Below are 26,806 nucleotides of genomic sequence, written 5' to 3'. Positions count from 1 at the left end.
TGTCCATCCTTTCTAGTCTCTGTCATGTGATCTCTTCCCTGACTGGCAGATCTTGGCCACCTTTCTGTGATCCTTTCTTTCCTCTGACCATGTTTTATGAAGTATTCTAAAATGTGTACCATGTATGGGAACTCAGGCTCATTTCTTTGTTGAGGAGAGCTTTCTTTCCTTCCCCGCCACAGTCTTTCACTTTTTATGTGAAAAGTGGCAGGATGAAGAAGGATCTAATGAGGAAAGGAATGCCTTGGAGCTTAGGAGCATGGGCTAGTGGATTTCTGAGAGAAACAGCTTCTAGCAGCACCCAAATGGCTGAGCCAGAGTAGAAAGCACCACAGGGAAGACTGAGAAGCTAGGAGACTGTCCTCTTCATTTCCTTGTTTTTCTCTACAGATTTCTACTCTGTCCTCCATGGCCCCCAATCTAATTTCTTATATACTAAACAGGGCAAGAAATTATCAGTCTGCTTAACATTTAAATGGTATTATTTACCCAAAAGAAGTTCGGGCTGTTATTCTGTAAACATTGAGAAATGTCAGGAAAATACTTTTTTAAAAAACAAACATCTCTTTTCCCTTGACTTTCATTGCTCCCTTTTCCCATTTCTTTATCAAAAGGCAAACAGAATCAACATTGCTTAACAACCAGAACTTCAGCTGTGTGGGCTAGTTTATAAAAGTGCAAAGTACCAGCCTGTCTGCCTAAGTTATCCACCACACTGATAGCTGGCTACTGCTTTTTTTGGATTTCTTTCTTTCTTTCTTTTTCTTTCCTTCTTTCTTTCTTTCTTTCTTTCTTTCTTTCTTTCTTCCTTCCTTCCTTCCTTCCTTCCTTCCTTCCTTCCTTCCTTCCTTTCTTTCTTTCTTTCTTTCTTTCTTTCTCTCTCTCTTTCTCTCTCTCTCTCTCTCTCTTGCTCTCTCTTTCTTCCTTTCTTTGGTGGAGGTGGGTGGGATAGTGTCTCACTATGTAGCCCTGGCTATTCTGGAATTCACTGTGTAGACCAGGTTGGCTCCAAACTCATAGAGACCTGACTGCCTCCGCCTCCTGATTGCTAGGAATAAAGGAATAAATCACTGTCTGGATTTTGGAGATGTTTTAAATTTTGTTTGATTGTTTTTGAGACCGGACCGTTATACGTAACCCTGGCTGTCCTGGAACTTATTATATAGAGCAGGCTAGGCTCAAACTCACAAAGATTCACCCACCTCTGCCTCCTGAGTGCCAGGTTTAAAGGTGTGTGTCACTTCCATCTGGTGATATACTACAGTTAATTCTTTTGATTACATAATGTACTAAAGGTAGTAAAAGTAAAGAGGTAACTTTCTTTTCTTTTCTTTATTATAAACCCAGATTTAACATTCACATTTTTATGAGAATCTGAGAGGGAAGACAACAGGGCAGGCAAGGTACAAGGTACTTACCGGTAGGAGAGAGAGAAGAAGAGAAAAGGTCATGGCTTTAAGAAAGCTGGATGGTGGAAGGTGTCAGGGGAGCATCAGAGAAAGACTGAGAAAGGAAGGGTGCCGGTGGAAGCATGCTCATGTTTTGTCTATTATCTGAAAGGAAAAGAGACAGAAAAGAAAAAGAAAAACACTGCTCACATCTCCTGGAAGGAGAAGTAAATTATCTTATTAAGGAGATAATTAGTCCTCTCTTCTCTTTAGTATGTCTTCAGGAGAATCAGATTTCCTAGTGAAGTTAGACTCCTGGCCAGGAGATTGACAAGGCCAGCTTCCGTAAGCCCGGGATAATAGTATGTAATGGACTTACCTTGGGCAAAGTTCAGAATGTCGCATCTACCGAGGGCCGGAGGTAGATTCAGTATTTTTGATCAGGAAGAAGTAGCTTTTAATTAATGGACCTTAATAAAGTCCAGATACTGACTTCTTCAAATGGTGACTTAAATCCTAAAAGGGGGCTTCTCTTTGGAGGGTTCTCAGAGAAACAGGAGGTGGCGTGCAAAGTTTACTGGGATAGAGGATGTCCATCTTCCATGCCTTATGTCTGTTTAGATACCTACTATTATGATGCTAGTTCTCTTGGCTAAATATGGAATCTGGAAGCACTGAGATATCACAAAAAGTACCCCCTAAATCATAGTAGGTAGCAGATCTGGATTCTAGATCATGTGCAGATGATGAATAAGACCATCAAAAAGATACAGAGGTTATCTTTGGCTTTTGTTGTTTCTCTGGGGTGCTAGAGTTCAGACTCGGCTATAGTCCACATTTCTCAGTATCTTCTTTAATGTGATGTTGACCTCACAAAGAGCTCATTCTTAAATTCATTCCTTGTATTTCTAAATACCCAAACCCTGGTTTTTGACCTTTGGAAGATGAAATAGTCAATCCTGCTTGATGATATAGATTGATCAGGTCACATGCTTCCGTCTAGTCTCTGAGCTATGACTTACACTTCTTTCATATGCACAGTATGGATTTAAGACAAAGATATCTGATAACTCTCAGTTAGTTAACAATCTTTACAGCATGACCATTAATTCATTGCTTTGACTAAAGCCATGATTGCATCACAGCCATTAACAGAATGAGAGACTTCCATAAATGATACTTTCACAACTGAGTACCTGAGCAGATATCAGCACCTGACTCATTTTTAAAAACTAGGAACAACAAAACAGAATTAGAGCATGAAATAAAGTTTTGTTTTTTGTTTTTTGTTTTTCCTGAGATAGGGCCTCACTGTGTAACCCTGGCTGTCCTGGAACTCACTGAAATCTCCCTGCCTCTGCATCACAGGTACTGGAATCAAAGGCATGCACCATTATACTGGCTGAAAGTCTCAATTTTTAAAATAAAAATGAATTAAACAAAAGTTCATTTTATCTTAAAGATTCTGTATTCTATAAAGTTGAAATCATATTTTTCAAACAAAACTCATATATACTATATTAAGGCTTCTTAAATATTTTCTATGTACAATTCTCTTGCTGTAGGGACTTTCCTGTGACCTTGCATACATAGGTACATAATATAGTATGCAATTCCAACATTTTTGCAGATTGTAAATCACAAAGAACTTTAGTTTAAAACAATTCTTTGGTACATATATAATTTTGTCATTTGTTAACAGTGAAAGCAAATTTACGTAATAATAAAATGGATGTGATCATATTTTTTTACATAAAGAAGTAAATCTTGAATGAAGGTTTGATACAGCAGAATACAGAGCATTTCCAACATTTTTCAGAGTTGCTCAATACCTTAATTTTATGATTATCAGTGCTGAGATTGCCTACTCTGTGTATACACGTGGAACAAAATGGAAGAAGGATGTTTAGGGTCATTTCAGAAAACATTTGAGAACTCAGTCCCAATCCAAGCCAAAATTTAGTTCACAAATATTTTGAAACTCAGGTCAACAACTCAAACAGGAAGTTTGAAAATCAAGCACTCTAACACAATACAATCCAGTGACAAACTAATTTCATACCTGCATGCTGGAAGATGATGGTATGAAAATACCAAAAAGTCCTTGTTTTCCATATTTAAACCACTGTGTGTTTATTAGAACAGAAAATTGTACATGGACAGTGAGAATACTACAATTTGTAATGTAAGACAGTCTGGACTGAGCCTCGGTGGTCTAAGCGGTTTGTGCTCACTGTCATTGCCTTGTTTGAAGGGCTGTGAAGTGCAAAGCACGCCCATTGCATCTTCGGAACCAAAATGTAATGAAGTCGTGTCGTGTAACATAGAGGTCCCCCTGAAACAACTCACATTCACTACATACTTGATACTGAAGTAATTTTTACTCGTTTTATTGTTGCCACAACTGTTGAGCCTTCAACGGTCAGTCATGTGTTCCTATCATAAGAAGCTGGGCACCAGGCAATAAAAAACTCTGCTTCCAATAGATACACATCCAACCGCCCTGTCTAGATGCAGTAGGTGCGATACTCTTTCATTACAGGGATGATAGAATTGACTAAGCAAACTTAGTACCCAGTAGACTACTTTATTCAGGGCTGGTGTTTTGCTCCATCTCAGCATGTTATAACTGCGGCAAAGCCGTTCTCAGAAATTATTACCCCCGTGCAATCATACCCCTGTGGATTCAAAGCCGTTAACTGGGTTCTGTTATCAGACACACATATGTACCAAAGCAGCTGTCCTCCATAAGCCACCATGGGTGATTAAGACTCACTGGTGGGCTGCCTGCAAGCAGGCTTGAGTCTGAGTCAGGTGGCTGCACTTGAGCTGAGAAAGATTTGGGCGAGGTGCTGGGGAAATGGCTTTTAAACTTTTCATATCATCTTGTCTCCTCCTCTTATGCGCTGGGTCATGGATCTCATTCTGTCTGACCACATCAGGAACTTGGCTCAGTTCCTGGGTGTGAGCTTGTGGGCGATACTAAGAAAAATGAATGCATGGAGCTTATGTCCGAAAAAATCTCTTTTACCAGATTTTCATAATGACTGGCTGCAGGCAGTCTGAGGGGAAAGGCAGATCAAGAGCATTTCTGTAGAAAGAAAGAGATCTCTCCTCCTCTCATTCTCTTTCAAGAAAATGAATAGCTGAGCACCATGAAGCAAAATAGGTCTTTAAAAATAAAAATGGCTTTCATGTAGAGAAAGACAAGTTGAGAAGAAAGGCAGAGCCTCTGACACTGCCTCTGAGGCTTTAATCTGAACAGAAGTTGCTGTGCCGTTGCTGACAGCACTATCAGAGGCCACCTCTGTTCCCAGCGCCTCAAAGATGGCATTATCTGCATTTCATAGGCCAAATCTATTAGATCAGTGGTCCATGAAGCTGGCTGCAGCTTGGGATCATCTGGGGAGTCTTTAAAACTACCAATGCCGAGGCTCCATTCCAGAACCCCTGGATATGGCTCTGTAGGGCAGAGGCTGCAGTGTTGGGTTGGTTTAAAAGTTTACCGGGTGATTGAAAGATACAGTCAAGGGGAAGAGTTGCTGGAGTGATGGTTGTCAAGACCAGTGGCAGCAAGTTAGGCTAACAGGCCAAAACTCTCTCAGGAATGAGGGAAGCCAACAGAGAGATAGGGTGAGAAGCAGTATTTAGGATTCCATATTTAGCAGATTTTCTGTCAAGACCAAACTGGGACCCTTGGCTCTCAGTCATTGAACTGTACATATTCTTGAAGAACCTAATAGTTAAATCTCTAACAAGAAACAGAGTGCACCTCCCTCTCTTTCTTTGCACATCTGCCCACCAGCTACAGGTCCAGCTGGTTGGGCCAAAGAGTCAGTTCTGCACTGATAGAATGGCTTTCAGGTGCTCCCTGCCACCTGTCTGTGTCAGTCAAGCCACCTAATTTGCAGAAGTTGGCAGAAGATCTGGAATATGTTCTCTACTCACGTGAGCAGAGACAAAGCTACCATTTTGATCCACATCTGCCTGTCTTCTACGCAGAGCATCTAGACCTTCCAACTAGACTCACAGGGGTCCCCTTTAGCAGTATGTTATAAATCTGAAGATCATTTTAGAGAAAGCATTACAAATACTGACACACACACACACCCCAAGTGCAAACAGGAATTAGAAACAAGAATGCAAGCAGTATATCAGATGTCAAGGAAAGTGTGTGGCGGGCATCAAATAAGTAACAAGGAAGCCAAAATCTCAGCATTTTAAAAATAATAAGAGCCACCTCCTCTTGATAAAAGAAAAAGAGAAGAAAAATCTGAGCTACAAAATAAAAAGGTTGTCTTAATTCATTTCACATAATCCAAGGATTACTGTGGAGGGAGGAGGCTCTGTGGTCCCAGTGTAAGACATGTAATCTGCTCACCTGTAGACCAACTGGCCCTCGCCCAGTCCCGGTGGTTGGTCCTCAAGCTAGAAAATGCAGACACTCTACACTGCGCGATCACATCCCAATCTTGTCAGCAGCGCGACCCTCCTGCTGTTCTCATCAGGTTAAAGAAATATTCAGGCAGTTACTCCACATTTCCAAAGAGCTTCTACATAAACGATCTCATTTGTATTTCTCATAAGCTCTGTGACATTTATTTTTCTTTCTTCTTTTTTGACACATAATAGTACATATTCATGGGGCACAATGTGATGCTTCAATACATGTATCTTGTATAGTGATCAAATCAGGCTAAGCAGCACATCTATCATTTGTGGTGATACATTCAAAATCTTCTCTTTGATATTTTAGAATATGCAATACACCTTTTTAAACTAGAGTCACCCTACTGGGCAACAGAGCATATTTCTCCTATCTAATTGGAACTCTATGCAGGTTTACCAATCTCCCCCAAGTCCAGCCTCTGGGAACCACTATTCAATTCTCTGTTTCTGTGAGACTGCTGTTTCACTATCGCCATTTAGATATTAGAGATCTTTACTTTATACAGTAAAGGCAAACTGCATTAGTCCAAAACCTTCTTAACCCTAGCAGTTCTGCTCTGTTCAACCTGGCATTCCTTCTCAGTTAACACCTGACTATTCATAGCCCTACCAGCAGCAACATCATCAGCTTTTGCTTTTGTGATTCATAATATTTCAGTTTTGGTCATTCCTATATTGCACATAAATTCATATTAAATTTACTAAAGTCTTGTTTTTAAGACCACTAAATAAGAGGCTTGACAGACTAAAATCAGTAACAGAGAAAGGGATAATGAAGGTGCTGGGTAAAATTTAATGAAAAAAAAATCCAGCAGCTAGTATTAAAATAAATTTTGAAGCAATTGAAATGAAAGTCATACATTTGGGGGTAACAAAGCACAGATTAATGATAAGCAATAAGGGAACATACTTAGCACTTAGTAAAAACAAATGCTCTTCATCTTTTTTATTTGATCCATTGAAAATAGCTTGGTGTTACATGTAGGATAAAACTCTACAAGAAAGAGAGATATGTACCTCACACTTCCTTCTGTCTCTGAAAGGCTTCCTAGTGCCTATATGTGCCTAAGCATTCTGCTGGAGACTGATGATGTGAAAACCATTAGAAAGGATACCTGTTCAATTACAGAATCTTTATGACGAATGAATGACTTTGCCCATCAGAATGGGCTAAGTTTTGTTTTAACAAGTAAAACCAAACTCTATAGGTTAAAACAAACATGCACACACACACACACACCCAGAGAGAGAGAGAGAGAGAGGAGAGAGAGAGAGAGAGATGAAATTCTTGATCATAGTATGTAGTTCTTCAGCTGTAGATTCACTCTAGGTCACAATTGCCATATGCAATGTTGACAGTTGTGACAAAGAAAGTGTTCTGGAGACGGCCACACTAGCAATTAAATTCTATGATGTGGAACTAAATTATGCCACTTCCACTCTAATTATTTTGGCCAAGACATGTCACACAGCCACACCAAGCTTCAGAAGGCCAAATATGTGCAGTCTAACTAGGGGTCAAACTGATGAAGAACCCCAACTATCAATGTCTGAATAATAGTAGTTACTCTCACAATTTGTCATTGTATTTGTTCAGAAAGCTCAATAAAGGAGAGTTACTCTGTATAAGGACAAGGTAGAGAAAGCAGATAAGTTAGCAAGGATCAGTTATGTTTCATTAATTATCAGCAAAGTCTTTTCAAGTAAAGGAACAACAGCAGGGCAGATGGCTTAATAGGGCTGCAGTACAGAAGATGGTGAGAGGGAGAAGGAAAATAAGGCTGAGAATGTTGACCAGGACATGACAGACCTTGCTTGCTAGGCAATATGAAGCCCCTAAAACTATTAAAGCACGTGACAGAACTAATAAGAATAATAAAAGAAAGGCTAGGGCAGGAGACCAAGAGCAGGCCACCAATACCAGAAAGCAGCAACAGGAGAGTGGAAGGAAGGGACACAGTTCCAAAATCCTCCTACAAAAATGCAACTGGACCTTTGACAGAATGCACTCAGAGTTCTGGAAAGTTGTTACAGGTCGAGATAGGAAGGACGGAAGGAGCAAGGAACAACTGTAGAAGGAAGATGAAGCTGGAGGTATTCAATAACCTTAAAGGTTGAGAGCAGACTCGGGTGGAAGGAGAGAGGTGGGGAGCTGCAGATGGGAGGCAGCTGAAAGCCCAGCTGAAGGTGGAATTTCGCAGGGAGGAATGAATGAGATATGAGTGAAGGAGACATGTCCTGGAGGAGGGTGGTGTGCGTGAGGGAGGCTGACAGAGAATGACGGAAGGTAGTCTAGAGAGAAAAGACCTTCACAGGAAATGGTTCACAGGCCAAAACGCCACAGGGATAACAAGTGAGAGAATGTGGATATGACCCATAAAATGTCACAAATAGAAAGACAGAAGAACTTTCCCCTCCCCCTTCTTTGCTTTTTGTTTTTGTTGTTTGTTTGTTGTCATTTGTTTGTTTGAGACAAGGGTTCTCTGTATAGCCTTGGCTGTCCTGGACTCGATTTGTAGACTAGGCTAGCCTCAAACTCACAGATATCCACCTGCCTCTGCCTTCCTGAGTGCTGGGATTACAGGTATGCATCACCATGGCCGGCTTTCAAAGCAGCCATGATGGAGCGGGGAAGGCAGGTCTTTGCAGGAGTTGAAATAGCAACTGGGTAAAAGGACCCTGGCATAGGGCCTAGGTGTAAAGGGAAGTACTGAATTAGGAAATAGAAGATTTCCTTAATTCAGGCTAGGGTGTGTGTGTGTGTGAGTTGTTAGAGAACAGAAAAGAAGGGTGAAGATGGTGGGAGAGGTAGGCTAGAGAAGGCAGAAAGGGCCTAAGAGCAGAGTCTAAGGATGCTGCCGCTCCTATGGAGTGCTTCCCCATGCTTGTGTCATTAAGAGATGACATATTCTGTTCTGTTTCATAACAGCAGGCTCCAGGAACAAGGATGTGACAGCCTTTCTTGGCATGTCAGCTCTGTAGCCCGGATTTTCCTTCTCACCCTCTCTTTCCTGGGACTTAGGTGCCTTCATTCTGCTCTCAGAAGGGTGAACCCAAATTATCAGTTACTTACTAACCTTTTCAGATATATCCATGCTACTGTGTGTAGCAGTTGTCTGCTTCTTTCTGTTAGTGGCTTGTATTTTATTATATAAAAGTGCACACGTTATTTAGCTCTCCACCCATTGATGCTATTTAATCGATTTCAGTATTGGTGAATATGAATGAAGATGCACAAACATCTGCACACAGGTTTGGATAAAGTGTGTCTGTGAGTTTTCTGAGATGAGTTCCTAAGAACTGGAAGGCTGTGCATTTCTCTGACAGCTGTGCAAGCCCTTAACACCAGACATGAGAGAGAAAAAGGATAGAGAGAAAAGAGATCCATGAACAAAGTCAAGGGTCAAAAAAGGGGCGTCATTGTTAGACTACTTCCTGCTGATTAAGGACGTCAAGCTCCTTGGGGCAAGTTTGATCTTCGTCGTCAGCATATCTAGTCTAAGTCCAGCTACCTAGGTTCTGGAACAGCTAGGGAATAGCCATGTGCACATAAGCAAAGTAACCTTGACCCCAAACTATAAGATATATAGATACCAAGAGTCAAGGGAGATGGCTTAGTCAGCAAACTGCTTTCCAGGCAAGCATGAAAATCTGGCTTTGATCTCCAGAACCCATGTTAACAAGTAGTGAGTAAATAAATTAGGTGTGGTAGACTGGAGAAGGGGAGACAATCAGATCCTTGGGCTGGCTGGCAAACCGATTGATGTACAACAGTTTCCTCCAAGACTGAAACATACCATCGCGCAGGGGAGCTCCTTATTTAGGAAGGTAAACAACTCAAACTAGCTTCAGAAAGTCCTTCCTGCGATGGACCAGATTCACTAGGCCCCTTCTTGGCAGAGGAAGCAATAAAGGCTTCAAAGAAGACTCTGAGATTAAACCAGCTGCCGAGAAAGCAGATAGCAGCTGAGCTGCCAGGAAAAGGTTTAGACCAGAGTCACTTGGAAAGGACACTCCAACCTGTTGCTCTGCCTGAGGGCAGTGCAGTGTGCTCCAGGTTGTAACTCATCTTTTTGCTACTCTGTGTGTTCTTCCTTCTTTCACCCTTCTCCATCCCTTTCCTTCCACCCTTTCAACACTATATAGGAGAGAAAAAAAGGTAGAGAGAAAAGGAAAGAGATCCCTGAATAAAGTCAGGGATCAGAAAGGGATGTCGTTATCGTTAGACTACTTCCTGCAGGTTAGGGTAGTCAAGCTCCTTGGCGAAACTTTGATCTTTGCCATCAGGATATCTAATTTCTTCTTGTTGGTGTTTCTTTTTTTTTTGTACAGAACTTCTTAACACCATGCAACCAACAGCCCACCAATAACACACCAACAACCCACCAACTCAATTCCTGTTATGTCCTGTGTTTGGAAAACTGGCACAGCTTGGGGTTGGTTTTGACGACATACATCAATACCTTCCCCAGGAACATCTACCATTTGCCCCCTAATTCCATCATGGGCTGTCTCTGAGATTGCAGAAATATTAGCTTGAGTACCCCACTATTGTAAAAGATCACTTCCTATAAATTTATGACTATGTCAGCCACATCAGGCTTTAACTTACACTTCTCCAGAGTTTTGCATAATCTGTATACCTTTTTTCCCCATCTTCTCAGCTTTGTCCCAAGCTCTTAATGCTGCTAAGCAACATTGTTCTATGTATGGTAGCATCATCAAATTGAATCTGTTCTTGTGTATCAGAGTACCAACCTTCCCCTTACTATATTCATTCTCCTTGCTCTATTTCATTGTTCACTATCCGCAGCTTCTTCCCTCCACCAAGTTAACCATTGCAATTGCAGACCATGTCCAGTACAGCTGTCACCAATCCCTTCCAGTCTTGGGGAATAATTCTATTTTGAGTAGCCCAGTTGTTTAGAATTTGGCAACATAAGGAAAGTGCATCCCATATGAAATCATAGCCTCCTTAAAATACTTTAGACCTATCATTTCTATAGATGATAGTGGTGATCTTGTAACCCCGGGACACTCCTCCTCCTACTCTGGCAGCATGATTGGAATTAAGCCTTTTCTCTCAAAATGGGCCATTTCATCAGACTATCCTGCTTCTTCAGGTTTCTCTGACCAGTTTCTTTCCCCTTTTCCTCCTGCAGCAAACTCCCACTCTCTTGCTCAGTCACTGGGACCACCTTTCTAGTCTCCCTTTTCCAGTGTTCCACACCTCCTCTGTGTTCCCACCTTCACCTGCATTGTTTCTTTTAGTTTCCCTGCCAATTCTGCAACCCTTTCAAAAAAGAGAGGGTGACTGCTTTTGCTTTCCTGTTTCAGCCATTTTGTTTGTTTGTCTCTTACGGCATTTCATTTCCACCTGTAATTTTTTCAACTGCTCAGTCATTCTCCCAACCTATTAAAAGACAGAATATAGGAATATATAAAAAGAAAAAGACCCAGAAAATCCCCCACCTCAGGGAGCAAATCAGAGCATATCACATTGGTAGCAGCTGCAATAAAATTTTGCTGGTGTCTTGAAACAAAATATTCATTCCTTCATCTCCTGCCATTTCCTCTATGACATTTGAAATCAAAGTTCCCATTCTGCTTAGCCCCACATCTGGGCACCAGTTGTAACTGATCTTTTACTATTTTGTGGGTCCTTATCTCTTTTACCTTTTTTCTCTCTACTCTTTTAATCTCCTAACAGAGAAAAGGGGATAGAGAGGAAAGGAAAGCGATCCCTGAATGAAGTCAGGGTCAGAAAGGGGGTGTCATTATCATTAGACTACTTACTGCTGATTAGGGGCATTGCGCTACTTGGGGCAAGTTTGATCTTTGCCATCAGGATATCTGTTTCTTCTTCCTCCTTCTCCTCCTCCTCCTCCACCTCTTCTTCTCTTTCTTCTTCTCCTTCCTTCTCCTCCTCCTCCTTTTCTTGCTTCTTTTTTGCACACAACTAATTAACAAATTACAACCAACAGCAATCCACCACCAACCAAACAACAACTCACACACACCACTTCTTGGGGCCCTAGCATTTATATACTCTCTAAAAAGCCTCCAGAATTCCAAACATTACACAATCTCAGAAGCTTTCTGCAGCTGGAAAAATCACACGTCTGCTAGAGTACAAGGCAAATATAGCCAGCTGCTATGGACAATCTGAATCAGCCCCATATCCCACACCTAGGATTAAAATGAAAACATATTCTTATAACATTTCTGTGTTTTTTTATTAAAGAAACCAATATTCCAAAATTCTCATTACTCCACATATTCCAGCTTTTGTGAGCTGTTACCCATGTTGGGGTAGGCTTTAATGATACACCTGTCTTTGAGTCATTTATGTTCCTGTATGTAACCTTTCACCCATACTCTTGTAAGCAAGCCAATTAAAACTCATTAGTGCAACAAGTTGTGGTGTCTATGCTGTAATGTGGAGTGTATAGACTGTGTGTTCAGTTTCCCAAAGAGAAGTTTTGTCACACAACACCAGCCTAAAAAAATGGGAGAGTATTCAACTAGTATAGAGACCTGCTGCAAAATCCAAAAGAGGTGGGCTGTGCCCAAGAAATAATACCCAGGGTTGTCCTAGTCTTACACAAACACATGTGTCCATACACACACACACACTGTACAGCTTTCAAGAAAAAAACATCAGAAAATATTTGTGACCTTGCATTTATCAAAATTTCTTAGATTTGACACCTAAAACCTGATGCATTAAAAAAAATGATAAATTAGACTTTGTAAAAATAGGAAGTGTTCTTCAAAAGACACAGAGATATGGAGAAAAACATTTGATTTTCTTATCTGGTAAAGAGCTTGCATCCAGCATGCATAAAGCTGTCTCAAAACTCAATTACAAACAACCTTATAAAATACACACAAAAGGTATAAACAGACACATCACCCAAACTAATGCAAATAGCAAACACAAGCTCACAAGCATGGTCCACCCCAACAGTCACCTGAGAAATGCTAATTAAAACAACAAGCAGGCCTACATTTACTAAATGGTTTCGGTTTTTAAAACCCTGCTGAGGAGAACATCGGACAAGGGGGCCCTGGCATTACAGGTAAAAAGAGAATGTCATCTACATCTCAGAAAGCGCTTTGCTTTTTCTCCTAGAGTTATATACTTGCAGAAGCTGAGGAATTGGAACAAAATGATGGGGGAAGGTTGGGGAATGGTAGAACATCCGATATCTTGATTGTGATAACATTTATACAGATTGGATGCAGCGGTTTGGCAAGATGGCTCAGTGGGTAAGGGAGCTCGCTGCACAAGCCTTGGAGATGTGAGCTTGATCCCTGGAACCCGCACAGAGGTCAAAGGAAAGATCTAATTCAGCAGATGCACAATACTACTACTACTAATAAACGTTTTGTAGAACTTACAAAATCAAAATTAACATTTTTTTTCATGTTAATTTTATTGTTATCCTAAAACTGAAGAGTGTGGAGAGTGATCACGTGTCACTGTGAGTTTAGGCAAATTAATTCTCTGTAGCGCAGTAATTCTACTCCCTACACTTAAGGCAAAATAATATTTCCTTTCTGTTTTTGTAAAAACTGAATAGGCTGAGCCTGTCTTTGTAGATAAAGAAGCTTGCTACCAAGGCCTTTAGACCTGAAAACAATGCCTGTGCCCCACACTGTGGAGGAGGAGAGCCAACTCTGGTGAAAGACTTATTTTCTGACCAGCACTATTATGACTTGTCCGTGGCTGAAGATGGGAAATATCGGAAGGTGTCACTTTAATGACATTGGGTGGAATGGATGTAGGAGGTCGTCTCCTGTGGTTTTCTGTTCTTTTAGGGTTGGTGTTACCATACAGTAACAGGATTCAAATACTTAGAGCTGTGGATGAGACCTCCTTGATCCAACAAGACATCCTAGCCTCCAGGAACCTATCAGTTAGCTCTTAACAAGTGAATGGAAGCTAGTTGTTAAAACAGGCAGCTGGAGCCAGCTCTCAAAAGCTGTTCTCTGATGTACACACACACGCATACACATACAGAATAAATAAATATAATACAAAATATTCAAAGGTATAGAGGCACTAGTGTACGCAGTAGCTAAGTAAAGAACTTGTAAAATAGCATAGCCACGTACACTCTCCTCTCTCTCTGAACAGGGAGCTCACTGTTTTTGCTAGGTTGGCTGGCTGGTTGGTGAGCACCGATGATCTACCTTACTCTGTCTTTCAATGTTTGGTATATGCCTCTATGCCCTGCTTTTTACATGGGTGTCGGGACCTGAATTCAAGTCTTCATGCTTGCAGAGCAAAGGCTATATCTACTGAGCAGTCTCCCCAGCCTCCTGTCACTTGGCTTTTAATAATCTCCTTATCTCACCTGTATAGAGAATTCAGCCAGGAGAACGAAGTGCTTAAATAATCGTTATGAACATATCCCCTTGGCTCCGCTCCCTGCCCTCCCCCATGATGGCAGGATGATACATGTTTCTCTCTGTGTGGTTTCTTTCCATTTTGCATCACATTTTGGTGATAATTCCACATCTGTTCCTATAGAATTGCTCTGATCTCTGTAAAATTCCATTGTATGGGATTGTATGCACTATTGCTAAACATGTAGGCTCTTTCTAAGCTTTTCAGCAAGGAATGTTTTTAAAATACTCCACCGGACTCACGTGCCTAAGAGAGGCTCCTGTAAATAAGTAATGTTGCTGAACAAAAGGGTGTGGACACTTTAGTGCTTTACAGATATCGCCAGCATCAAAGAGGGTTTTTTTCCCCCAATTTTCACTCCCAAGAAAAGTGCACAAGAGGCTCCCTTTCCCTACACCCTGACTAACATGGGACCGTGCTTAATGTTTTGGATATAGCAGACCTGGTTTGTAGAAAGTAGATTTTAAAAAGAGTTTTCATCTGATTGGCCTGCTCTTTGATCACCTCCCCCTGAAGGGGGAGCAGCCTTACCAGGCCACAGAAGATGACAATGCAGCCATTCCTGATGAGATCTGATAGACTAAGATCAGAAGGAAGGAGAGGAGGACCTCCCCTATCAGTGGACTTGGGGAGGGACATATGTGAAGAAGGGGCAGGGAGGGTGGGACTGGGAGGGGAGGAGGGGTGGGCTTATGGGGGGATACAAAGTGAATAAAGTGTAATTAATAAAATAAAATTATAAAAGAGTTTTCATTACTATAGGATGATAAAAGGCAACTAAGCTGCATAATATAGTTACTCCTGAAGGGCATTGAGGAAATAACCCTCCCTCTTAAAGGAGAAGTGACACCTGTGTGAAGGGAGACAACCTTAGTGAACACCTTTGAAAACAGGCAGTCAGATTTGTTTGTTCACATGCCATTTGACCGCATACTACTTTAGGTTCAAGCTCCGTGGAAGACATCTGAGTCTTTCTTTGACTTGTTTTCTGGCTCCACCTCTGGCTCCCGGAGCAATGGCTGATACATAGTAGATGCTCAACAAACAAATTAAGCACGGGCTAGTTGCTTGGGAAACTAGAGTGCACACCACTGCACTCCCTTCTGTTTGTCATCCAGATTTGCTGAAGGCAGGCATGCTGATGCAACGCTGATAAGCCTGACATCCTTAAGGCTTTTCATCTCCCAAGCAGACAATGATAACTTGCCCTGAATACAAAATATAGAAATAGATTTGGCACGTTTGCTAAATGGAAATGCATTTCTTGCAGTACCAGAAATTATTTTCCCACAGATCTGTGCTACGTCAAAATATTGAAGTTGATTGGAAATTCCCCATTCTATATTATTGTTGTGGTCTAGAATCCAGGTGCATTCAAATTTGAAATATAATTATAAGCTTAGATAGATTCTAAAAGTGATTGTTGAGACCTGTCATTAAAACTCTGGTCATCAGAATGTACAGTTTTGAGTTACTAATGCAGCATCGCAGTATAATCAGGGGCGGAAGAGTCTCCGGTACGCAGCAGGTGCCATGTTTGACCAGTGAATTCTGTGAAAGGACCCCATCTTCAAATCTTTGAATAAACCCCTTGTAAATTTGTAGGTGAGAAAAATGTGTTTATCAAAATGATTTTTAGTGATTTTTGAGAGCATGTGAAAGAAGAGAGGTTTACATTTTGAGTTACAGCTGCAGAGGACTGGTAATAAATTCCCTTTAATCTTTGGTTTATCCTCAGTCTTCCCAGATTTGCTCCAAGCCATCCCTGTGAGCATCCACGTCAATATCATTCTCTTCTCCATGATTCTTGTCGTCGTAACCATGGTGGGGACAGCCTTCTTCATGTACAATGCTTTTGGCAAGCCCTTTGAAACTCTGCATGGACCACTGGGGCTGTATCTGGTGAGCTTCATTTCAGGCAAGTATAAAATTCTACCTCCTAAGACAAAGCGCTTTTCAGTGTGTCAAAAGATGCCCTGACTGAATGTAGTCTCAGCCCATGAATGTAGAAATATTCCTGTAGTATTATGCATGACAGCTAATAGTGAAGAAATACTACAATTATTTAAAACTTTGAAATTCATTGTATATGTTATGGTAGTCTACATGAATGACTATGATCTTCACATTATAATTTTGAAGATGTAATCAAAAGGATAAATGCTTGTATCAAGATGTTAAATAACAACAGCAGTAAGATTTTACAAATATTATGAACCAGTTGTAAAGTTATAAAGAAAATATACATAAAAGATATTGATGAAATTGCTTATACATACACACACTAATATAGAGGCTATATTAATATGGGAGAGATAGGTAGGATATTTTATTAGCTGTGGTTATTTCCAAGTACTGAAACTATAGGTGGTTTTATTTCTTGATCCGATTCATCATCATTTCTAAGTGTTGACTAGTGTGCATTTATTTAGTCAAAAAAATAAGAAAATGTCACCATTAAAGTGATAAAGGCACCACCGATGAGAAATCATATTCAGGAGCCAGCACTTCATGTAGCCTGATGCTAGTTTCATCTGGCTAAAGAGACACTGTCCACCCAAATATCAATGCTTTGATAAACACATTTCATTTCATAATCAGGGCTAATAGAAAAGAAAGTAAAATCTAGTCAGTGCCACAAAGTGCTTATCATACCTTTTCTGAAGGAGGAAAAAAATGAGAAAATGAAATATATATTTACATAAGTCATGACTATCTTTAGATAGGAGGTCTCTGATTTTACACCATTCCAAACTTGCAGATCAGTTCAAGATTACATCACATTCTCTTGATGATTTCTGGGAGATTACAGTTCACACCAGCCAAAAGTCTAATGAAAGTCCAAGCTGAACAATGTCTTTCTTTTTAGAAGCTGTCCTTGGCAGCTAGCTCCGAGGCAGCCAGAAAAGACTCATTCCTCTTGACACTACCCAACTGCAGCACCAACGTGTACATGTGCCTGCCTAGAAAACAGAGCCCTGTAGTCATCAAGGGCTAATACGCTTAAGAAGGCACTGTGCTTGCTATTTACATACACCTACATATACACACCGACACCTTGCTAGCCAAATTATTCACCCAATAGAAAAAAGATCTCTCCCCAGCAGGCGCTCCACATTTTTTATACACATATAATACAACTTTAAGTATTACATTAATGAGAATTCTATAAGGGTAGACCAAGGAGTTATCATCTATCTTTGGCAAAAGCAGCCAGTGTGAAGCTTTCTGTATATAATAATAATAATAATAATAATAATAATAATAATAATAAATCATGCATTTGTTGACTTGAAAAAGCAAGCCTGGAAAAATGATGTTAACTTGATCACCTAGGTGCCATAGGTGAGAGGAATCAGAACCCTACTGGGGTAAAATTAGCCTTGTGGCCCACAGAGGCAGGAGGATCTGTGCCAAAGAGCAACAAGCAGGTGTATTGCAAGGGACTAGCTTTGGACCGAGGTAAAAAGGTACAGGTTCAAGGTGGGACACACAAGTCAGGATGGCAACTCAGTATTACAGGGGTCAAGGCTTGAGCATTTGGGGACTATGTCACCCACTAAACATCCACACCCAAACTGGTAGACAGCCCATTGAGTCTGAGAGCATTCAGGTAGTAGACAAATGACGCATCATGTCAACAGAGACTTAAAGTAGGCCAGTGGATCAGGTAGGGTCCTCAGGTGAGCAGCATCCAAATCATCAGGGAATTTGTCAGCAGAGCAACAGCCCCAGTGCCAGCCCCAGCCCCAGCTTCAGCCCCAGCCCCAGCCCCAGCCCCAGCCCCAGCCCCAGCCCCAGCCCCAGCCCCAGCCCCAGCCCCAGCCCCAGTCCCAGCCCAAGCCCTAGATGACTGAGACTGTGGGCTGGACAAACCCGTGTGCTCTTGCTGACCCTCCAGGTGATTCTGCTGCAAGCTCAAGGTACAAGTAGAGCAATGGGTCTCAACCTTGCTAATGCTTCGAGCCTTTAATACAGTTACTCATGTTGTGGTGACCCCAACCACATGGTTACTACTTCATAACTGTACATTTGCTACTGTTATGAACCATAATGTAAATATCTGTGTTTTCCAATGGTCTTCGGCAGTCCCTGTGAAATAGTCATTGGATACCTACACACACACACACACACACACACACACACACACACACACACACCAGGGTCATAACTCACTGGTCGAGAACCAGTGAGCAACAAGGAAATGACTAAGCAAGGGTTGGAGGACTGAAAAACCAAAATGGAGACCTGAGGTAGCTCAGAGGATCATCCATCTCTGGAAGCACCTACCATTCCTGCAGGATGGGGAAGAAACGGAAGACTTCTTTAATTTACCTGAATTAGGGAGGCCCTTAGAGCACTGGGTCTCAGATCTTAAAGAGCTGCTACTGCCTCTCTTCAGGACACCATCAGAGATTTTTAGGAGTATGGAATGAGGTCAAAAGTCACAACTGGTGCCAGGGGGGAAAGTGCTGTTCCCATGGCCTTCGTTGCCAGGAGTCACAAGCCAACTGGAAAGTGCAGTCCTTTCCTATTCATTCTAACACCAGGAAGAAGGTAACCAAACAGCTGACAAAGCAAGCATCTTGACCGAACATCACAAAGCCGAAGAAAGAAGAGCTGGTTTGCAGGGGAGACATAGACATTCCAGCTAAGTAACTCAGCGTCCTAGCGCTCCATCTCCGAATGAAATTCAGAAGAGAAGCCCATCTGGAGACAAATTGACAGATCTGACGGACAACCTAACCAGCAGTACCTGAGAAGCAAGGCGACTCAAAGAATGCAGGATTTAATCCAAGTCCTAGTTCTTATCTTGGCCTCCAGCCAAGTCTGATGCAAGGAGAACCTGGGCACTCAAATCTACACAGGAAGATGCAGTCCCATGCTTACGCTGTGTCTTATACTGAATTGGAAAAGCAGGTGTTTGATAAAGGCTGGTGAATCGAGGACAGACAGGGGTGGGTGGGGTCAAAGGGAGAAGGGAAGGAGCTATGTCCAGAGCAGTACCTTGTGTTTGCAGAGCAGCCAAAGCTTCTGAAACCCAGTCCTTATTTTAAATACCATTTTTTTTTTCAGTAATTCAAAAGAAGCTGTATACAACAATAAAACAAGAATCAGATAGACCGACAGGCTGCAGGCTCTGGGGGTGACAGGTCACTCTTGAAGCGTAGACCACCTCATTCCCTTGAAATTCACACAGGGAGCCCAGGGGTCCACAGAGTTTGGGTAATGATTACCTAAACTTATAGTGTTTGTGCAGAGCCCAGTTCTAAATCCTCATTGTGTCGAGGTGAGTTTTCGTTGAGGAAAGTTGTATCATGAACGCTTTAAATGGGAGTCAACATGTATAGTCATAGACCAGTGAATGTAATAGAGGGTCATTAATTTAGGCGAGTCACATTCCATTAGAAGATGCCTAGGATTTTCTCCCTTTACTCAGGTCCTTCCCATTTCTCTCACCATTGTGTGCAGCTCAGGCATCTATGCTTTTAGATGTTGTCCACATCTCCTGGACCTCCTCTCTTTCTTCCTCTCTTCCACATTTACCCCAGCTTTCCTCTGCCCTTCTTGGTTCTTCACTGTGAAGTCATGATGGGACCATACTTTAGAGATCTACTTCATGCATAGGTGGGAACCTACACCTTGTACCAGGACCCATAAGGAAAGGAGAGAGAAGAAAATTATTCCTTCCAGTTCTCTGTGTGGATTTTGTCAGTTATTCAGACCAAAGGAGACAGAAAAGGAAAAAAGAAAAAAAAATATACCCATTGGATCAGGCAGGAATGGCCACGGTCACTACTGTAGCTTGCTAATGCTTACAGCCCAAGATCCTGAATATTTCTTTCCACTCCTTAGAGATTCCAGGATAATTTGTATGCCTCACCTTTCTCTATATCCCATTTCTGGCTACTACCGTTGAAAATCAGTTAATTTGCTTTCTTCTCTAGTCATTTACAAACTAGTTTTAAGAAGCCTTTTTCCCCAATGTGAGATTTAGGTAATACTTAAATGGACTCCATAGTCCCTTTGCAGCAGTGACTCTCCTCTCCAACACATATGAGTCCCCTGAAGAGCCAGCTAGGATTACTGAAACCAGCTCCCATACCATGCTAATTAAGCTGGGGGCACTAGGGGTGGGGACTCGAACACTGGCTTTGGATTTGGGCTTAGGTTTTTCAAATGGGGTGGTCTTAATTGCCACGGGTGCACACTCTGCTTATTCGGCAGAGTATTCGACACACGCCAGACCAAGGACACTGGTGAGTCCATAGTGAAGCCAGCACAGGGCCGACTTTGTGGAGCCTGCAGCCTACTGGGAGAGTCGAGCCAAAGTGTATGTGAATAACTAACTGACTGCATACTGACATACTTCTAAGGGTGACAAACAGGTTCCTCTGACAGGCAGAGCATGGATCGATCGGGCTTTGAGTTTTGAACAGAATCTACTTCCAGTAGCTGAGTTGCTGAGAATCTTCAGAGAACTTCCCAAGCAGCAGAGAAAGCACACACAAGACCCTGGGGAAGGACAGCTCTGTGGTGGAATAGAAAGAAAGCTCATACTGCTAAAGGGGTAGACAATGAGCTCATTAATTAAAATGTTTAATTGGACCTGGAGAGATCACATGATAGAGTTAGTACTGGAGCTTAAAAAATCTGTGTTAAATGTTTTAAGAGTGGACTTTAATTGCAGTAAGCTTTTGGAATTTTAAGATGTCTGACATGTTTACCTTTTTAAGAAATGTCTGGGTGAAAGCAATGCTACTGCCTTGGAAGATGAAAAAAAAATTCTGAAAGCAGATCCAAAACATTTCTCAGGTAGCTTACACAATTAAATAAATGGCAAAGCATTTGCTGAGGTAGACAGGCAAAATGGGGCTCAGGGCTACAGTTTAGAGACAGGTCCTTATTTCAATCAAATGTTACATTTAGGGTATGTCAGATCTGAGATACTCTGAGATATCTAAGAACAAGTGTTATGGAAACATATGGATGTATGATCTAGAGTTCATAGAACAGGTCTAGATGAAAGACTTAAATTTAAGTGTTGTTAGGGTACAAAAACTATGTAGAATAAAAATGGGTTGGGTCACCTGCTGGGAGAATGTACTGAGAAAAAAATTGGTCAAGGCCAACCGCTGAAGAACACCGTGAATGGCTTTTGGGTTTGAAGAGGAAGGGTCTAGCAAGTAAATACTGAAAGAAGGAAACCCAGGCAATCATGATGTTTAAAGGCTTCTAGAGGAATGTTTCAAGACAAAATATAGCCATGAGCTTTGAATAAAGATGGTGTCCTATGAGAGAAGCTGGAGGTAAAGAACAGAGAAAGACTGCTAATAAAGATGTTTCCAGAAAGATGTTCCTAAGTTCAGGACATGTAGAAAAAGAAAGAGCCATAAAAGATGGAGCTGAGCATAGAGGTGAATAGCCCCATACTTTCACATAGGCACATTGATATTTGAGCATATTGAATTCTTATGTATGGGATTCTCTGGGCTGTCTGAGAGTGAAGAGCCTTAGCCAGACCTTTGTGTGAAAAGACTTGTCCTGGGCCATTGGTAAAAAATTCCAGCAGTCTATGGATAGTCTCTGCAGTTGGCATGACACTTAGTAGGTTTCTGTGGGGTGATGAAAACTACCCAAGTCTGGGCTTATTGCAGTTGTATTGATGGCATTGTGTCTTGAGTTATAAGCAAGACAAACTAATACGACTTATGCCTTTCTTTAGAAGGCATAATTCTAATATGGGCCCGATTAATTTTGGTTACAGCAATGGCACAGAACAAAAATAAGCACAGTCGTATGTGAAACATGAAGACAAGAAAAATAAAGAACAGCATAAAAATAGGAGTGTTCCATCACACAGAGATTCAGATTAATTCTACCCCAGCTATCCAATATATGCAATGTGTATAGGACATATTACTCTGCAATTGTTAGCGGAAACAATTTGCGCCTTTTCTATTTCAGTCTTCATGGAGATGTTTTTCAGGTGTCTGAGAAAGAGTCAGAGATGTCTAGTTGTATAGAAGCCAGTACTAAAAATGTCTACTAGGTTCTGTACGGATCTCAAAACAGAACCAAAGAAGGAAAGAGAATGTAATTATAGAGTCCACGATAGCAGGCGCATGGAAGTTCACTTTCAAATTCAGGACAGCAGAGAAGGGCCAGTGTGTTATGAGATGGTTTTACTTTCTGATCATTGATGTCTAGAACCATGGGCACAGATGTGTTTGCCCTCTTTCCTGTCATAACCACTGGGACTCCTGTCCTATTCAGAAAGTGTGTCTTCCTTTATGTTTTATTGAGCCTCAAAGCCCAAGTTCTTACCAAAGCATCCCCTGCACCATGGAAATATGTAGCTGTGGCTCCAAACACACACTACTGCTGACCACTTGCCACTCTCTGCCTCCCTCTCCTCTTTGCTTAACAGGCCTGGCTCCTTTTTCGCACATGGTTGCCCTCTTTCTGAAACACCCTCCCTTCCACGTATGTACTCCCTCCCTCACCTCTTTCAGGATATACTGAGCGCTTATCTTCATAAGCACTTCTTACGCCTTCTGTCTTTGATCCTCCCTACCTGTTTTATTGTATTATCCTTAGTACATATCATCATATGTACTATATCATATCTGTTCGACTGTAGAATATACTTACTTGGTTATTTCCCATCTCTCTCCATTGTGTCTACCAACCACGAAGGGCTCAGTGAAAGAAAGTTGTTTTAAATCTTGTTTGATTTTAGTCATGAATCTTTAGTGCCCAGAATAGTGCAGTCACTACATAATATTTGTGGAATAAATGGATAAAACAAAACCAGCCCTGTATACCTACTAGCAACAATGGCATTCTTCTTTAAAACACTAATTACATTAAGCATTGTGTTTTTATAGGACGACACTGGGAGATCTCAGGGAAATGTGAGCTGTTTGGCCACCCCTTATAGCTTGGCTCACCTGGTGTTGCTCCTTTTTTGCATCCTTTTTTGAACCACAGCCAAATTGCTCAGTATCACAACCTCAAAATTCAGTCCTTGGCGTCAGCTCCATTTCCTTGTCTATTGATTCCCTTTCCATGTGGTGAGCACTGTTCATGGAAGCAGTGTTGAATCAGAAAGCTTCTACCTAGGAATGAAGTCATTACTGAAGGGAAGGGACCGCCTGTTCAATGAGTGAGGTTGTGTGACGTCACAGGAGATCAATACCACACCTATGAAGTTGTGAAACCCCCACCCTTATTTGGCATTTTTAGCAATTCTAAAGAAGTAAATGGCCAGTTTGCCATTCTACATCAGGCAGAGAATGCCTCTATCACTTGTCACCTAGGAGAGACTTGAGAAATAATGTGTTCTCATCCTGAAGATGTTGGCCGTTACTTTCACAAGCAATAACATTCTAAATTAGCATTTTCAAAAATAAGAGTTTAGTGTTAATAGGGTGATTTCAGAATTCTTTGCCCTGTGAGGAAATCAGCTCCCAGCACACTGGATGCCCACAGACCTTGGCTGGTGTTTTGTTCAGGGTGAAGCAGAACAGAAAAAGCAACTTTCTTACTGGCTGTGACCTCCGTTCCCTGTGTTGTCAGGTCCAAGGAGACAGACACAAAACTTGGCAATCCCAGGCAGCTGCCAGATGAGAGGCATGGAAGTGCAGCGTCTCGAACATCCCAAATGTTTGTTAATGTCTGATCATTCATGATGTGACAGCCCAGTAGCTCAGCTATCTTATTCAGTCAGAGATTAACTCAGTAATCAAAGCCATTAAGGAAGGGGGAGCCCAACAGTAGCGCCATCCAGATGGTGAGGAAAACAGACAGATGAAAGGGAAACGGCTGTGGCCATTAAGTGTGATGCTGGGCTGCAAACGTGGGCCTTGTGCCTGGTTGTTTCCCAAATTCTAGTCTGAGTGAGGACCAGCAGGCTTCCAAAGTCTGGCTCATTCTAACTTTTCTGTGAGTGCAGCAGTGAGGATCAGATGGCCAGACACGTGGGGGAGCTGTTCCAGTGGCTCCAGCTGAGCTAGGGAATTTGATGTCACATGTTCCCTGGGATAAAAGGGGAGAGAGACATGCAGGCCTAATTCTAACACTTGTGAGGCCCTGGGAGCATACAAATGAAAATCCATAGGCTGTGTGTTTAAACATTTAAGGTTAAAGTGAATTAAACCGTTAAATACAAAATGCTGCATTTTTCTACCCCAAGAAATATTCCCCCTTTCCCCAAAGGAACTAGGAGGGATTTAAATGTAGAATTCTTGACTGCTATGAATGTTGCACATGAGTAAGTGTCAGAAGGAGCAACCACTCCTGCTCAGTCCACTTCTCCTCTCAGTGTGGCTTCCTCTCCTTCAGGAAAGGCTTTGCAAATGTATTGGGTGGGGGGGTGTCACTGAGCCTCATATCAAACGGCTATTCCTAAAGCATTCACAGTGCTGAGGGATATGTAATAGCAGCCACCAGCGTGCTCTTGGGATGGCTAACCCTGGCAAGATAACCATGCAGCCCTGGATATGGGCTCAGGTCTATGAGAATAAGGGCTCTGGGGTCCGACCAGTATGGCCTATAATTCAGGCAAGTCCTCCAGGTGGACATGTTCCATTGACTTCACTCTTTGTGGGAGGGAGAGCTTTCCAAAAAGGAGCAAAGCAAGCCCCTCTAAATAGGGGACATGGTGTACAGGCCCTTCTTGCTGTGATAGAGAGTCGTTTTGGAAACATGACCTGCCTGGTTCTGACCATCTCTCACGTCTCTCAGCCTCCCTCCCTCCACATTCCAAGCAGCCGGGCCTCACAGCGAAAGCCTCCATGTGTGTCTTTTGGTCAGGAAGTCATAAATAGTTATCCTTGATCTCACATCTCTTTTATAGATCTGGACAAAGAGAAGCGAAAATATCTCCAATTCACACTGAGTTGTTTCCCTTTAGCAGTCACAGGCAGGTTGTCTGGGGCTCAGGCTTGGTTTCTGTCCTCTGACTTCAAGATAACAAAGTTGGCTTGTGGTCAAACCCAGAATCCAGAGGGAAGTCTGATCACTCTATCAGCCCATATACTGTGTCCTGGCTGCCCGTGATCTTGACAGAGGAGCATGCTGTCCCCTTAACAAAGTATTCCTTTAAAATATTTAACGACTTGAAAAGAGAACTGAGCTTAAATTTTCCTTTTGGGCACTGAGGAAATAGTGTTTCTCTCCTGTCTGAAACTCACCATCTCCTCAGACAAAGGGAGCTCTTGTGGTAACAGCGATGGCATTTTCTCTACAATTTTCAAATAAAAGATAAAGAGAAAACAGCGTCGCAGCCTTTTTGTTAGGATCTAACAATAAAGGAATGATATGGTTTGCAAGGGGAGCGCTCTGGTTTGAAGCTCAGAATACAAAAATAGTCAAGCTGACAAATCTCACAAAGGAATCTTTCCAGCCACCATGCCAAGGCTGGTGGAAAGTGAAGTATCAAGAGAGTGATAGCATTTGATATTGACTTTTTGTGTTGCATGATATGTTGACTTGGTGGGGCCAGCCCTGGGTGTAATTCATTCATCCCCACCCCCCATCTATCTGTCTGCATGCCTTTATTTTTTATTTTTATTTTTCATGCACTCTTCCTGCCTCAACCTCACAAGTGCTAGGATGACAGGGATGTGTTTGTGAAATCCTAAAGCAGAAATGTGACCTCACCTTTCTTCTTCGTGCCTGCACCCCTTCCTCCACAATCAACTCTATCTGTGCAGCAATCCAAGCCTCCTTTTGCCGAAGGCACGAGGACCTCTGCCCACACTCACGGGATTCTCCTACACACTCTAGCCTCCCTTTGTGAGGTAACTTTTCCCATACATCTCTGAGGATGCTGCCTGCCAACTCAACAATAGTGCCCTGCATTCCCTACTGGGGCACACACTACAATGAGGTCATGATTGTTCTGTTGCCTACTCATCCTATTCTCTTTGGGAGCAGAGACCATGTATGTTTTCTTTCAAAACTGGATCTCTATTATTATCCCTGTGCCTGGCATATGATATGTTTAACAACAACAGCAACAACAAAAAAGAGCTTGTGCAAATAAAAAAATAAAGTTATCTTCACAATATTTGAAGTAATTAAAATCAAAGAATAAAAAGTTACATGCTAAATTGACAATAATCTTATTTGAGGGAATAAGACTGTACTACAGTTTTGGAGATAGCAGGGTTTACTGGTGTGAAGTAGGGCAGGGCAACAGATTATGATTAAGAACAAGAAGGGCTGGAAAGATGGCTCTGCAGTTACGAGCATTTACTGTTCTTGCAGAGGACCCAGATATGATACCCAGTACCAACATGCTGGCTCACACAATTGGGAAATCCGGTCCCTGGGGATCTGACACCTTCATCTGTCCTCTCTGGGTCCCAGCATGTAGACACATACCTGTGAGCAAAACACTCATACAAATAAAATAAAATGAATAATCTAAAAGAAAACTTATAAGAAACAAAAAGTGATACATCAACATCAAGGACAAGCTATTAATTGCCCATTTTGTGTATCACTGCAATGTCAAAAGCTAATCATGAAATGACTACCTACT

General features: G+C 41.8%; 1 protein-coding gene across 2 annotated transcripts in view; it reads left to right on the top strand.

Annotated features, from left to right (window-relative positions):
- The window catches only part of Clrn1 (clarin 1), a 34,057-nt gene that overhangs the window by 5,426 nt on the left and 1,825 nt on the right, over nt 1-26,806 (top strand). Inside the window, exon 2 of one of the 2 annotated variants that reach the window (XM_060376934.1) lies at nt 15,992-16,171. The exons of the other annotated variant lie outside the window; for it this stretch is intronic. Coding sequence (XP_060232917.1) covers nt 15,992-16,171 — 180 coding nt within the window. The remainder of the gene's footprint in view (nt 1-15,991; nt 16,172-26,806) is intronic. 2 annotated transcript variants of the gene reach the window in all.

This window comes from Meriones unguiculatus, chromosome 2, assembly GCF_030254825.1.
Source record: "Meriones unguiculatus strain TT.TT164.6M chromosome 2, Bangor_MerUng_6.1, whole genome shotgun sequence".
Classification (NCBI taxonomy): Eukaryota; Metazoa; Chordata; class Mammalia; order Rodentia; family Muridae; genus Meriones; species Meriones unguiculatus.
The sequence above is the reverse complement of the archived record's forward strand: the minus strand, read 5'-3'. Positions and strand labels throughout refer to the sequence as shown.